The sequence below is a fragment of the Helianthus annuus genome, chromosome 16, assembly GCF_002127325.2.
Source record: "Helianthus annuus cultivar XRQ/B chromosome 16, HanXRQr2.0-SUNRISE, whole genome shotgun sequence".
Classification (NCBI taxonomy): Eukaryota; Viridiplantae; Streptophyta; class Magnoliopsida; order Asterales; family Asteraceae; genus Helianthus; species Helianthus annuus.
Window position 1 is genome coordinate 180,995,293 of NC_035448.2, and position 16,044 is coordinate 181,011,336.

The 16,044-nt window shown below is 37.9% G+C and overlaps 2 protein-coding genes and 1 long non-coding RNA gene across 6 annotated transcripts; 1 reads left to right on the forward strand and 2 right to left on the reverse strand.

Moving 5' to 3' along the window:
• Positions 1-899: 899 nt before the first annotated feature.
• On the reverse strand, positions 900-2,314 carry LOC110918391 (F-box protein At5g07610-like). The gene has a single exon (XM_022162722.2). It carries the CDS (start codon positions 2,220-2,222, stop codon positions 1,026-1,028), a length of 1,197 nt encoding a protein of 398 aa, XP_022018414.1. The 5' UTR covers positions 2,223-2,314; the 3' UTR covers positions 900-1,025.
• Positions 2,315-3,258: 944 nt separating this feature from the next.
• LOC110918390 lies at positions 3,259-7,882 on the forward strand. Of its 4 annotated transcripts, none has more exons than XR_004883108.1 (8): positions 3,259-3,491; positions 3,561-3,605; positions 4,575-4,652; positions 5,965-6,060; positions 6,147-6,236; positions 6,326-6,461; positions 6,561-6,710; positions 7,620-7,882. It is a non-coding gene; the product is annotated as an uncharacterized LOC110918390 (long non-coding RNA). The 4 variants fall into 4 exon arrangements; XR_002581272.2 differs by having other exon boundaries at positions 3,564-3,605; XR_004883109.1 differs by lacking the exon at positions 4,575-4,652.
• Positions 7,883-9,659: 1,777 nt separating this feature from the next.
• Positions 9,660-11,122, reverse strand: LOC110918388 (F-box protein At5g07610-like). The gene has a single exon (XM_022162720.2). The coding sequence runs from the start codon at positions 10,774-10,776 to the stop codon at positions 9,832-9,834; it is 945 nt and encodes a 314-aa protein (XP_022018412.1). The 5' UTR covers positions 10,777-11,122; the 3' UTR covers positions 9,660-9,831.
• Between the last annotated feature and the right edge of the window lie 4,922 nt (positions 11,123-16,044).

A 16,044-nucleotide genomic window follows, 5' to 3' on the forward strand; every position in this document is an offset into this window, starting at 1 on the left:
ATATTTTGTTACTTTATTTGTTAAATGTTTAAAAAAAGTTGAAGATTAAAAAAATAAAAAAAAAATATAAAAGTGGTGGAGGATGATGACTAGGACTATCCTCCCATGCCCCCTAGTTTTGGAGGATGATCCATCTTTGGGAGGACTATGATGTGTCGCCTACGTGGCGAATCATCCTCCAAGGATGGTCCATCACCATACCATGTAGTCTTAAATCACCGGGAAAATTTGTGACATACTGTTGTTATAACTGATAGCCGTGTGGTTTTTATAAGTTTTAAGGTTTTGGTCCACTAAGTACCCGAACAATAAGTAAACTTGTTCTTAACATGGTGAAACAACTCATGTAGATATATATATAGCTTGGGACCCGAATCTTGTGAAGCTAGTCAGCAGCTTAACTTGCCTCTCAATAATAATGTAATTTGCTCTTCATCCCCTCTTTCTTGTAACTTTGGTTTTCATATCATATGTTTGTCTATTTCATTGCAGGTTCGCGAATCATCATTATTTCAATTCAATATGCTTTAGCTTGAGCTTCAATAGTTTCCACCTCCACTCACATGATCTTTTAGTCTGTTCATACTTTGCAGAATTCAACAACTAGGAAGCTCCATATTTATAGAGGCGATGGTCAACGCAGTCGATTATTAGAAATGATTCTTGCATGGAACCTTCAGGGGATAATATTGATTTGGTGTGCTTTATGTCGGCGCTCGCTGCATGCAAGATCTTTCATGATAATCACCATTTGGTAGGCTTCGAGCATGTGAATCGGTCCAGTTAGGTCCAGAGATATTTACAGTGTGATGGGTATTGTAATTATCAATCAATTAAAGCTAAACTCTGTAAATTTAAGCTGCTGCTTCGATATTACAGCGTTTGGTTATGTTTAGATGTACAAATAAAAAGCATATTAACAATAGGCTAAGCGTAAATTACATAACTAATTAACTAAATCTTTTTTAAACAACACATTCAAATACCTTAACAATTTAAATAAGATAAACAAACCAAAATGTCATTTAGAAGGAAGACAAGGTTTCGGTGTAACGATGATAAACTGGATGAAACATTGAATTGTCTTCAAATAAGTACCCGGTGAAACTAGATACCTGTTTGAAACTCTTGTCATGAACATTGTATGTTATAATCTTTTCACTAGTGTTCAGAACGATGAATGTATCTTCTTCTTCTTCGCCTCTAACCACATCAATGACTTTAAAATAACAAGCGTACTCAGAGATCATCTCCGGGAAAGAATCCAGAAGTTCATCAAGCTGTAGTTGATACTTGACAAACCAACCCGAATGATCGCTCAACATCTCATACACATTCAGACGTAAATAATTATCTTCACGATTCTTCTGTACTACTAGATGTAGATGACCTCCAGATTCTCCAAAGTACATTATGAATATCTCGGAAGACGTATAGCCCTCCGGCAAAGGCAACATATGCAACTGTTCAACATCTAGTTTAAAGTAAAACGGACAGCCAGAAAACGGAACCCAATGAACAGCTCCATTCCAGTAAACTCCGTGGCCGAATAAAACGTGTTTACATATACAGAAAGATTCGCTAGTCATCTCCCATTTCTTTGTATCAGACGAGTAGACTTGAATCTGAAACAAATCCACACCAGGCTCAAGACGACGAACACAAACAACTTTGTAGTGAACACAATCTGTTTGATGAAATGCCAGACCCATAAAACGGATTGTTTTACGAACTTTAGAACCTCCGCAAATCGGTGGGATGACTGCCAATTGTTTGGTGGTGGGATTAAAGACGTAATACTTAAGAGCAGCTTTGCGGCCTTTGGGCCCACGGTCAGTGTAGCAAAGTAGTAAGCCATTACAAGATTGCACGATTCTGACATCCGGAAGATCAAAGTAGGAATCAAGACTGCTAAAAGGAGGAGTGCTTGGGTCTTCAGCATCAAAGGGGAGATATTTATCGTGAGCAAAAAGACCAGGGGATTTAGAAAGGTGATCATACCTTTGGGTGAGATGGCTGTGACTCAAAAGCGAATACCAGTGTTTGGAAACAGATTTGAAGCGAAGGATGGAGGTAACAGGGAGGCGGAGGAGAATTTCGGTTAAAATGTCATCATTGGAACCAATCAAAGCTCCAGATTCAGTCGATTGATGATCCGAATCCTCCGTGGAAGCTTGTGAGAAGGAGGGTTTAAGGGTTTTCTTGATTCTGGTGTTCACCATTTTTTTCTTCTGGAGTGAGTGATTTCGAGAGTGTTCTTGATTTTGCCTCCGGTGCTCACCGTTAGGGACTTAGGGTTTCCACTTTCCATCAGTGAAGAGTAGTACACAATGGATTCAAGAAAGGAGAAAAAGAAGTGGGCCGGGCCCAAGATAAAAGGCCTAAAAGAAAATTACTTTCTACCGATTGAGTTCTCAAACCGTAGATGCACTTTAGAGTTTAGACCCACATCAGTATAAACAAATTAGAATTCTCAATCACTTAGATACATATCTTTGCTATGCCTATCATAGTGTCGAACTGGCTCACAAGCCTAAACGAGCTCACTATTTATATAACTTTTATTTAATATATTAAATATATATTTAAATAATAATAATAATAATTAATATTTATAAAATTATAAAAAATAACTAAATTATATATAAACTAATAATTAAAATTAATATAAAAAACTATAAATAAAAAATGAACCAAGCCCGAGCTTGAAAAACCTACGACTCTACGAGCTTGAGCTTTCGTAAGTTAAACGAGCTCAAGCCGGTGCCTGTTGAGCTTGGGCTCCACTCGTCTTGTTTCCACCCCTAAATTAATAACTATTCATGTAAAAAGAAAATTAATAACTATCCACGTAAAAAGAAAAGAAAGTATTTTGAATGAGGGGTCTTAACAGAATCAGCCTCTATCCTACAAGATAACAGAGGTAGTGTTCACCCCAACACACTCTCCTTAAACTCTACCATTCATTAGTTATGCTATACAATGGATTTTATTGCTTATGTTTATCTGTTATTCTTTCTTCAACATTAACAATTGGCTCATTTATGGTTTCTCCGTCAACATTAACAAGTGTTCCTTTCTTCACATCATATATATCTATATCTATCTATATCTATCTATATACTATATATAAGCATTTCTCATGTACAAAATAGTAATTTAACACTAATTTTTTAAGATGGCATGCTAAAATTCTTAAATAAAACCCAATATTTTACATTTTTCTTCCTATTCTGCCCTTCTTTCTCTACATCAAACCATCCGTTATCATCATAAGTCAATCGTTCCCTTCAATCGTTGCCCTTTAATTCTTGAATTGCCCCAATCGATTTTATGAATGAAACTGAAGATTTAATAGCAAATTGAAGATTTAATGGGAAAATAAACACACCAGTTTAATCTGCCCAGACGTTTCCATAGCCACAATTATTTAAGATGGAACCCATGATTGAATTCAGTGGTCATTTGCGACCTCAGTTGCCTATAATCAGGTTTGAATTTCGACTTTTGTTATATAAATAAACTCCTTCCGGTCGATTATAACTTTGTCAATTGTGAAGCAGGTCCTCCACACACGGTTGCTTAGTTTCACAGAGTTGCAACAGGTGCAATTTATGTCCTCTTTTGGTTTTGGTATTCTGTGAATTTGAGACTAAATGTTGATACTATTTTTCCTTATGTTTCCTTATGTGAATTATGATTGAAGTCTCTATTCATTATTTTTGTATCTTTTCTTTGGAATTAAAATTTTGTATTTAAAGATAAGTAAATTTATATCATTAAGATTACACTAAATGATATTAGGTGAATGCGAAATGCTTCCGTATATCAAGTCGACCTGTTTAGTATGGTTGTTCTTGAGGTTTTAAAGGTTGTTGTTAATAAAAAAACAAGCGGTGAAAGTTGGCCTTGAGGGGGGTACAAAAGAAATTTTCTTTGATGACTCTAGGTCCTTTCATATTATTTGAATGATGATTATCATTATTATGATGTGTAGAAAACATTGTTTATCAATGCTTTATGGGGCACTTTACATTTTACACCATAGCATTAGGTGGTGGCCGTGGCGGTATAAAGTCGAACGTTTCAGGTTTTGGGTCATACCAATTCCATATTAACCCCTAAGTAGGAAAAGGCAATGGTCTACTTTTTCAATCGGTTTTACTTTTATATTAGTGTCGGGTCCCTTTTTGCAGTGATGTATTTTAGTTAATATACAAGATAATGTGGTTAGAGGATGGAGGTATGGGATTTCAGTTGGGACTATGATCACCGCTTCTATTGTGTTGATTTGTGGGACCGCTATGTTTCGGTTCAAAAAACTGCAAGGGAGCCCATTACTGGTTACATTGGGGCTGTTTAGGTAGCAATAAAGCTGCACGTTTGGGCCTATTTGACAGCACTTTTGTTGTAGGTTTGGGGTTGTTTTGGCAACAAAGTAGATGTTGTTCCAAATTCAATTATATGTAATGTTTTAGCTGCATTTTGGGAATGTTTTTTTTTTTATTTGGCTAAACTACATTAGCTTTGAGGCTGATGCAGATTATGGTTTAATGACCACGGTTTTTCTTTAGGCGATGTTTAAGAAATTTATTACAATTCGGGATGATAAACAAACCGCTCAAGTTAAACTATTTGGGGATTACTTGCAGGTATAATGTTGGATGTATTCCATGATATAGTTTACTTAATTTCAACATTATTTTCTTATGCTTATGTTTATCTAGCCAATTAGAGTAAATATTTAAATATTTCAATAACACAGCTTTTAAATATTGCTTTGGAAATATTGACAAAGGTTATGCTTATCTAGCCAATTAGAGTAAATATTTCAATAACACAGCTTTTAAATATTGCTTTGGAAATATTGACAAAGGTTAAATTTCAAATGTTATCAATTCTCATAGTTCCATTTTTTGTTATACTTTCTGCAAGTCATCGTCAGTAAGTTGGTAATTTTGACCTGCTACTTAGACTATGGGGTGTGGAGGGGCTTAGGTTGGGGGCATTGCTCGACATGTGGCAGGTGTGGGCTCCATCAGTCCATACCCAAAAAAGTGGGGTGTGGAAGGGGCGTGGCCAGGCCGGCGTTGGGGTGCCATGTGGCACGTAATTTAACCATTGCCAAACGGTCATCAACGCCCAGCCAACCATTGCTAGACACGTCACCCCAGGCCAACGCCCCACGCCAAACACTATTGCCACGCCAATTGGGCAACGTCCACCAAAACGCCAACCCGGGGTGGTGTACCCGGCATTAAAGGGCCAACAACACCCTTGGCGACACCCACACCCGACAGTCTTATCGGGTCAAAAAACATTGCTTAAAAGCAGGCTTGTTAAATGCTTCAAACGGGTTAAAACTTGAAAGTGTATTTTTAATGTATAAATCATCCAAATCGTTTTAGTAAAAATAAATTAGATTATTACTGAAATATTATAGTTTTTATAATCATATTTGACTTCTTAATAACTGAAATATTATAGTTATTATAATCATATATTTAACTTCTTGGTTATATTTAAAAAAATAATTTTGGAGAAAAAGAACGTTGTTTGTGCTCATCAAACCTGGCATGTTTCGACCCTCACCAAAAATCCAAATCCATACTTCAATACTACCATTTCATGTTTTATTTCAAGTGTAATATGAAGGGTATAAGATCAGTTTAAGTGTAATGTAATTAAGTTACTCATATAAATGAATGTATATAGTTTAGATTATCTGTCATTTGAAATCATATGAGTACATTTCTGGTTGAAGGTTGTTCTTGATTTGGATGACTCTGGTATGTGCCGGAGGAGAGTTATATACACACACAAAACTTAAATACCAATTTTTCTTTATCGTTTTAAGGTTTGAACTATGTTTTCACCCCGTATTGTTAACCCCGCCGCAACGCGCGGGTTCCCTGCTATAACTATATAAAGGAAATCTAATGGACAATATTGTAATTTGACCAGGGGTACACATTTTTAAGAAGCATGTGCAAGCGACTGTAAGCTGGTAGAAGAGGAAGTTCATCAGACTTTTACATGCTCTGTGCAGCACCCCCCGAGGTGACTTCATTTTTTATGGAAATACGTGTGAATTCGGTTATTGTCTCGAGTGGACTCTGGTTTTTACATTTCATTATTTGAATCAGGCTAATTGCTATGAAGTAGCGAATATAGACGATGGGTATTTGGAAACACTAAATGCTATGGATGTTGTGGGAATAAACTAAGATGAGCAGGTAAACTCACTCAAAAGTAAACGTATTGAATTACCATCTGGGTAAATAACCAACGTCTAAAAGATAATCTTTTGCTTGCGCTTTTGTAGGATGCGATATTCCGTGTTGTAGCTGCGATTCTTCATCTCCGTAACGGTGGCTTCATCAAAGGAAAGGAGTTTGATTCTTCCAAAGTGAAGACGAAAAATCGCTCCGTCATCTTCGTACAACAGCCGCGCTACTCATGTCCGAATCTAATCAACTCAACCTGTCATTATGCAATTTGATTAGTCGTTAATGACATATAATATGAAAGTAATCTCAGCTATACATGTTTCTTATCAGGTGTAATGCGAAAGCACTTGAACAATCTTTATGTGAGCGTGTTATCTTAACTCCAGCAGACGGAAATATTACAAAACCACTGGATCCAGCGGCGGCAGCCTTGAGTCGTGATGCATTGGCAAAAACAGTTTATTCTAGACTCTGTGATTGGTAAGAAAATAAAAAGCATCTTTGGCTGACTTTGACTTGTTTGACACGTTTGACTTAATTCCTTTTAGCTAATATTCGTTACTTGGCCCGGATCGTGGACAAGATAAATAATCATCTTTTTATAAGCTGAATCATATATCAAATCATCTTTTTATTTTTCTTCACGTTGCTGTTTACATTCATACATTAATATAATCATTTATGGGGTGTATTGGTTTGATTATTATACAGTCTACCACTGTTAATAAAACAAATAAACCATTCTGAATAAAGAAGTTACTGTATACTTTATTCATTGTTTCAAATTCAAAGTGATTACTATACAGTTTTTATGTTCCATACTTAAATTCAAAGTAATCACTATACAGTTTTTATGTTCCAAATGAGCCAAGCGCGTAGCTTCTAAAGAGCTAGACATTATTTTATAGTCAATAGTTACTCTCTTGTAATTTTAGTACTATTCGCATCTGTGGATTATCTAATAACACATGCATGAAACAAGAACTAAATCCCAGTAAAAGATATATATGAAAACTGGTAGTTTAAAGGTGTTGAAAATACATACTATATACGGTCGATAACACAACCCAATTTCGAGTTTTAAAAAGAAAACCACATAACTTTGTTTGAAGGAAAAGAAGAATGGAGATTTTGGTCAGAAATTACTTATTTTAATACTGATATCGTGTGTTATTTGTCATCTTAGCATATACTATATGCTCTGGCATCTCAACCATGGATTTTGGCACCACTAGGCATATTCTTGATTAATATTAATAGTGTGTTGTGACAAATAAGGTGACTTTTAGAGTTGCGTCTTTTACAATGTATGCATACTTAGGTCAGTATTGTAATATGTAATATAGATTAATAAATGATTTATATTTTATAAATTTCCGTTGTATCCAGGTCTACCAGCAATCTATTTCAGCAGCCTGCATCCAAGACTTGCCTCGAGAAAGGATGCTTGTAGTCTTGTACAGATGCTTGCTAGATGATTCGTGATACAACTATTCAGGCCCTTATCAAGGCAGGATGATTTCAAATTTTAGACTATCGCTTAGCTTATTGTTCCAATCAATTATGTAGTTTCTTTGAAATCAAACATTTTATGGTGTTATCTGTTACAACTAGGCTCATATTGGTGATAAGGACTTTGTTTGATGGCTTGAGATCCCATAGTGAAACTAAACGGGTAATCTTGATGTGTATCTTTTTTCCGTCACGTATCGTTGGCTCCACCGCAACGCGCGGGTTTTCCACTAGTTTTTATAAATGGCAGACACGTATAAATCGAACAAGGGGTGACATAACAAAATTTCAAAGGAGCAGCAGCAAGAATTCAGCAAGGGTTAAAAAGTAAGATAAGAGGCCAGGAGATGAGATGTTCCCTAGGTCAAAACTCAGACATTACAATGGTGCGTGGAACTGGTGGTAGATTTGACATTGATGTGAAATGAGTGATGGTGGAGCCAGAGTGGATCGATTGGGAACTGTGATACATCTATGATGCGGGCATAGTTTTTCACCCGAGGAGGTTAGTAGCATCCGATTATAAAATCACATTGATGAAGGCTTATTTATAACTGAGCTCTGGTCTCCTGTTCGTTTTGCAAATCACTTCACACTGTGTAGTAGTAGTATTACGATGCCATTTACTTTTTTATTGGGTAAATTACAAATTACGACCTTTATGTTTTGGGTCACTTGCACTCACCGAACCTAATTTAACAAGTACATTAAGTGATCTTTAAGGACACTCAACCTTCCATTTTGATCATCAATTTAGTATATTATGATTTACCTAACCTGATCTTGGTAAATCCACATGCCTGATACACAAGCATATTCATCTTTTATGTTCTTCTGAATAAAGCAAACAGCTTCATAGTTCAATGCAGCAAAATACAAGGATCTCTAATAAGCAACATTCAGCGAATTTGAATTAAAATAAAAACAAGTTACAGTTGATAAATTTGATACGGATTCGTCTTTCTTCTAAAGAAGTGTTTGGATGTGTGTTTAGAAACAGGTTGCAGTGTTTGGATGTTCTTAGCACATAACAAACACTAAAAGTGATTATTACGCCTTAAAGTCACAATATTCAGATAATCAATTTCATATAACATATCTGAGCACCCCTAAAACCCAGAATAGTAACACTAAAAAAACACTGTTAATGATTCTAAAAGAACATAAAGCCATAAAGCTGCTAACCAGATAAGCTTCTAAGCATAAGGGCAAAGCCTCCTCGTATGTTCAAGCTGACCTGTTTGATTAAATATGTCGTGTTTGGGTTGACATTTTAATCTATTTAACCAAACATATCAACTAACCTAAACAAGTGGACGCGCTAATCCGTTTAACCCATTTATTACAACCCACCAAACCAATAACATGTTTACAACTTAATTACTACATGCCAACTGGTTTGGCAGTTGTAAAGAAATGAGTTAAACATGTGATGATGGTGACACATGTCCAACCCATTTAGACCGGACGGTATGGGGGACGGCCCCAGGCCCATCCCCTTGCCGCCGCCGCCCCAGTCACCCCACCCCCTTGCCGCCGCCGCCCCAGTCACCCCACCCCCTTGCTCCGTCGCCGCCCCAGGCTCGTCCCCTCCGTCCGCCCACAGCCGCCCAAGCCGGGCCTCACCCCCTCACACACACCTATACATACATACATACATACACATATATAAAGGGGTTCATCCCCCACCCCCTAGGTCCATCCCCTTTAGGCCCATCCTCACACCCGCTTACGTGGCGGCCCATCCCCTAGGGGATGAGTCTCACCATACCTTCTAGTCTTATTGGCACCCCTAAATTTGTAAAAGTTGATACAGTATAATTTTCAATAAATAGGTATGAAAATGACAAAACTAGTAAACCACATACCAACCATGTAATTAACTCTTTATTCTACTTGTGAATTATCAAGTGACAGTTTAGATATAAAATTATAGAAAAATTTAAAGAGTGCAAAATAGTCAGATAACCTGTTCTAATATTCGATCCATAATGCCTTTGCAATACATACATGCACAGACACAAACTAACAGGATCCAATTAAGCCACACTTTAATAAAGAAAAACATACAGATACATAGACTTGTCTTTTAGAAATAAGCCAAAGTCGCGGTATAACGATGCTCAATCACGTAGGAGTAGCGGGTGGTGATATCGTATATCTGCTTAAAACTCTTGTCGTGAACATTATACCTTATGAATTTCCGGGGTATTTGCAGCACCATGAATGTATCTTCTTCTTTTTCACCTCTGACTACATCAACGACTTTAAAAACATAACGGTAGAGTGTCATCTCCGGAAAAGTAGCCCAAAGCTCAGGGAGTTGTAGTTGATACTTGACAAACCACCCGGAATGATCGCTCAACATCTCATACACATTCAAGTGCAAAGTATTATAATCGAGAAAATTCTTGCATACTATCAAGTGTAAATGACCTCTAGATTCCCCAAAGTACAATGTCGACCATTCCAAAGACGTCATCTCCACCGGCAAGGGAAACGTGTGCCACTGTTGAGCCTCGATTTTAAAGTGCAAGTGATTGTCATAAGAGGGAACCAAATAAAAAGCTCCATTCCAGTAAACTCCCTGTTGTTGGAAGAAAAGCCAACTAGAATGGAAGGTTACAGGACAAATCTTCCATTTCCCTGTATCAGAAGAGTAGATTTGAACCTGAAGCAAATCCTTAGCCGGCTTAACGAGACGAGTACAAACAAGTTTGTAGTGAACACAATCTGTCGGGTGAAATGCCAGACCCATATGCAGAATAGATCGACGAACTTTCAGACCTCCAGGGAGAGATGGGATGACTGCAAATTGCTTGGTGGTGGGATTAAACACATAATACTTACGAGCATCTATGCCCGCTACTGCAAAGGAGTAATCCATTACAAGATTGCACAATTGTGATACCAAGAGGATCAGGGTAGAAATCGAGAGTACGAAAAGGGGGAGCGCTTGGGTTTTGAACATCATATGGAACATATATATCGCCAGCAAAGAGACCAGGAGATTTTGAAAGGTTATGAATATCATACCTTCGGGTGAAATGTCTGTCGCTCAAAAGCAAACGCCAGTGTTTAGAAACAGATTTGAAGCGAAGGATGGAGGTAACAGGGAGGCGGAGAAGAATCTCGGTTAAAAGGTCATCGTTGGACCCAATCAATGATCCAGATTGAGACGATTTCTGATCGGAATTCTCCACCACTGGTTGTAGGGGTGTTTTGGTTTTGGGATTTCCTGATTTTGCTTCTTCTGGTGTTCACCATGTTTCGGTAGCGAGTGTTTGAGAAATGTGTGCTCGAGTGTTGTTAGGGTTTCGCCAAATGTATATATTGATGTCGTGGAATGGGAAGCAAGAAATGGGCCAGGCGGGCCAGTTGAGTTCTCCTTTCGTAGCCATCTAGTAATATTACCTGTGATACGCGGCGATGTCTATTTTAATTTAGTATAAGACCATGTAGTGGTTAAGAAAATTAATGCTCTCATTATAGGGTATTATTCGACACGTGGTGTAGTGGGCATAATGTCTAATAATGCCCCTACCAATCATTAAATTAAAACCTATATAAATTAACAAACTTTTTGTGCATAAGGACTTGTAAGTTGTGCTTTGGGTGTTTTTCAAAAAAAAACTTTGATTTTTTTTGTTTTAACCCAAAGGTTTGTACATTTTTCAATTTTAACCCTACATAATTTGTTTTTTTAACTTTAACCCAAAACTTTTCATTATTTGCAATTTAACTTCACAACTTTTATCACTTATACTTTTCATCTTTCGCAAATTTTCGTTTTACGTATAGTTCTAAAATTTTCGAGTTAATACGACGCAACGTGCATGTGTGGTTCAACGTTTTTACCTCTGTTTTTCCATGTTTGAAAGGTTCGTCATACGCATATTATAGGTCGAGTCAGTGTTGGTTGTCGATGACGGTTGTGTGACATTAGTACTATTTGACACCGTTTTACGCCCCGCCGCAACGCGGGATGTGCTTTGGGGATTTTTCAAAGAAAAAATTGTTATGCATATGGTTGTCGTAACGTTGGCTTTGGGGGTTTTTCAAAAAAAAAAAATTTGTTTTTTTTTACTTTTCACCCAAAAGTATTTTATAAATTACTTTTAACCCAAAACTATTTGTTTTTTACTTTTAACCCAAAACTTTTTATCTTTTACAATCTATCCTCATAACTTTTTTTACTTTCAACTTTGGTCCTTTATAGTTTTCATTTTCCGCAAATTTTGCGCTCTATGCTGGGTTCTAAATTTTGTGACTTAACACATCACAGCGTGCGTCTTTGGTTTAATGTTTTTACATTTCGTTCTAAATTTTGCGAGTTAACACGACGCAACGTGCGTGTGTGGGTGAACGTTTTTACATCGTCTATTTTTACCCCGTTTGACAGGTTTAACATAACGTATGGGTCGTAGATCGACTTAGTTATAAATAAAGAATACCCGCCGCATTGCGGCGGGTCGTAATCCTAGTTAAAAAAAAAAAGCAAACTCACAATCTTATTGGCTGGTCAAACCTTGGCAGACTGAAGAACACTCCCATTGGCACATGCACTTGCTCATTTGACCACTTCAGGCGTTTTATTTACAACGCCAACATGCAAATATTTCAAAAAAAACGCCTTATAACGCCCGGTGTAGTGGGGGGAGGGGCGTTTTGGGGCGTTTTTTTTCAAATTTTTTTAAAAATCACGCCCCACTACGGGTGGTCTAACAACTAAAAGAAATGTGCCCAAAACGTAAATCACTTTAAATTTATACCAACTTATAGATGAATATAAACCCGTAAAACTCGATTACAAAGTCTTTTAAAAGTTAAATGATTGTGAGTGTCAATACTAAAAGTTGAGGGATAAAAGTATAGAAAAAAAAAACAAAGCACAAAAGACAAAAAAAAATGAAAACATTGTTCTCAATCTCTCCTAATTGTATTATAGTTAATAAAGTAAACTATCATTTTGGTCCCGGTGGTTTGGGCACTTTTGTCATTTTAGTCTAAATCTCAAACTTTTTAAATCTAGGTCCCTGTGGTTCCAAAAACCCCCTATTTCGACTGTTGAAAGTTGATTGTTTTGTCTTTTTGCTCAGTGGCATTTTGGTCATTTTAATTTTATAATAAATAAATTTATAATAAACCAACCCCACCCTCCCAATCCTTCTTCTTCGCAACAACCGGTCACCGCCGTCAACAATCTATAGCAACCACCTACTACCTCCTGCAGATACCTCACATACACACCGTTTTTCTTCTCCTACAGAGCATCAACACCGGCACTGGTGCACAACACCATCGCCAGTCACCAAAACTCCGATGACGCCCAAGGAACAGCGGCGGCACCTGCAACCACCCGTCACAACCTAACCACCTGCAATGACCAGTCACACCCAGCGGCACCTTTGAGTGACCATCAGACTAGAGAGAGAATCAATTTGTAAGTGAATCAGTAGTTCAGATCTACGGTGTGGGCTACAATCGGAAATGCTATGTGACTTCTTGAGTCCTCACAGAGTGAAAACTACCACAACAAACTCGAAAACACATCGGAAACATATGATTTTGCATCAAAACAAACGTATCCGATAAAAAACTGTCAAATCCGCCATTCGTTTCAACTTTCAGCACTTGACAGGAACATATATCTCAAATTTGACACCAACACCTCCGTCGCCGGCACCGGTGATCACACTCCGGACATCACCCGCACCCTTCAAACCCACAACCAGGATCCATCTTCCAAAACATCCCACCACTTCCATTGCCACTTCTCCGACGCCATACCACCGCTCGTCTCCATGCTCCGGTATCCTTTCGTTGAAGGAGATGGCTTTTATAGGGTTGGATTTTGGAAGATGGATCTGGGGAAGGAGATGGCTTTTATAGGGTTAGGTTTTATTAATTTAGTTTTATTAATTCTAATTGATAATCAGTTGAAATATACCGTAAATGACGAAATTACCCCTGTGCAAAAGGACAAAACTTGAAGGGTTTGACAAGAGAAATCTGGTCTTATTTCACTTTTGGACTAAGATGGCAACAAAAACGAAACCACATGGCCCTAGATGCAAAATGTTTGAAATTTGGACTAAAGTGGCAAAACTGGCCAAACCTCAGGGACCAAAATGGCAGTTTACTCTAGTTAATATATAGAGTACACAAAACCAAGTTTTTTAATATCCGGGTTTAGGTACATACTCGAGTACGGGTATGACCGAATTTTGAATTTTCGAGTATTGCCAAAACCCAAGTTGGGTTCGGGTCCGAGTATTGGCCAGGAAATCCATGTCATGTGTAACCGGGTTCGGGTTTTCCATACCCCGGTATTATAATACCCTATTTCCGGGTTCGGTATGGCTCGGGTATGGAAAAAAAAACCCGGGCGGGTATTAAAAAAAAACCGGAACGGGTATAAAAAAAACCTGGATGGGTATAAAAAATCTCGGATAGGGTATAAAAAAACCCGGAATTGCATAGATTCCTAACATATTGTATAAGTATTCCTAAAACCCGGTAATGTTATTATTAAACCCGGTTACGGATATTGAAAAAACCTGGGTATAAAGCGGGTCTAGAAATCCTCGTTTTCGGTTTTTACAGCTGGAATACCGTACTTGGTCCATACCCATAGGGTAGGGTCGGGCTCGTGTTGTCAATACCTGGTTTTTATAATACCCGGGACTGGGTTTTTTTCGGGTACGGGTTTTTTGTGCATCTCTAGCCAGCTAGCCTTGATGTTAAATCGCAAATAATATTTAGAGTGACAAAATGGACAGGTTAGATTGGGTTGATTGTCGGATGAAAATGAGTCTTGATCAAAATGAGCTGATTAGAAAAGGTTAAACTAATTGTGGGTCTTTATAGAGCTCACAATTTCATATAAAATTTGAGGTTTAGGATCAAATACAAAGACTTTTAAAAATAAGAAGTGTACAAAGGCTCCTAAATATAAACCCATTACACCCAAAAAAAAAACATCCACCACCACCCAAAAACCTAAACCCCCCACCCCCATCACCGACACCAAAAAAAAAAACATAACCAATCCAATAACCAAAAAAAAAAAAAAACCTCATCACGTTTCAGCCATATAAAACAACATAACCAATCCAATAACCCACAACATTAACAAAAACTGTATAATAAACGTTATCGAGCCACATAACATCAACGCCAACGATATACCTAGCAACATAGACGCAAATCCGGCTGGATTAATCTGCGACAACGCGGCCGGCAGCGGCTGCCGCCGTGACGGCACCGTAGTTCCTCAAGGAAATTACCCTTCATCGGGAATTTATTATGGAATAATAAGAAATGATTATAATACTCGATTTGAAGGAATTATTAGCGCAAGTCGAGGTCAGTTGAAAGTGAATCTGGTAGTTCTTCAAGTGGATTTTGATGTTTCTTTTGGATTACATATGCAGTGGTGAAGATTTTGGAGATGAGAAGATGAGAGATCTGAAGAGTTGAAGTAACGTTTTGGACGGGGGAAGTTTTTTAAAGAAATTCGATAGTTTGAAGGTACAAGAAATTCGATTTGGGTGTTGAACGGGTAAGGTTCCAAAAACTTTGCGCAGGTGCTCGGGACCATACCACAACTTCACCACCAATAAACCTTTTTCAATGAACCTTGCGCGACAGTGCACTGGTTCCAAAGAAGAAAGCTTAAAAAGAGAGCAATCCCCAACACCCGCGCGCCAGGACAGAGATGACATTTCATTGCGCAAGCTCTCATACAACAGATAGGATAAAATCCTAACAACATCTCTGCGCGAGTGTCACCCCAACTTGGACAAAAATAACGCTTCTGTTACAACATAAGTAGCATCAGGAAGAGTCGCATAGGATTACAACTGTAATCTTTCTAGAAGGCTCTATCGTGCACAACCATTCGGTTATAACCGAATGGCCACATGGCATCATCCTAAGCTCCCCTCAAAGTCACGATTATGGCACTGAATTGAAGAAAGATCCATACTTGCCCACTTTACACGTTGCATATCCCCAGTCGTTGATCATGCCCACGTTCCGTGTGCACACACATCCCGTTAGTGATTACCGGTGGAGAAAGTAACCGCTTAAGGAAATTACTTTCCGTTATCTCTCCCGTCAACAAACTTTCCCGCCCAAATTCGGTTATAAATAAGACAACTCAGGTATCATTCTTCAAGTTACATTCACTTCACTTTCACTACTACTTCTTCTTCTTCTTCGTTGAAACATGTTCTTATTCTCACGTCGGAGGGTGGACACGGAGAGAACCCCCATTCTCCTTGTGGCGAGTCTAACC

Excerpts from the sequence above, each read along its gene's own strand:
- LOC110918391 (XM_022162722.2), bottom strand. The coding sequence starts at position 2,222 with ATGGTGAACACCAGAATCAAGAAAACCCTTAAACCCTCCTTCTCACAA.
- LOC110918388 (XM_022162720.2), bottom strand. The coding sequence starts at position 10,776 with ATGATATTCATAACCTTTCAAAATCTCCTGGTCTCTTTGCTGGCGATA.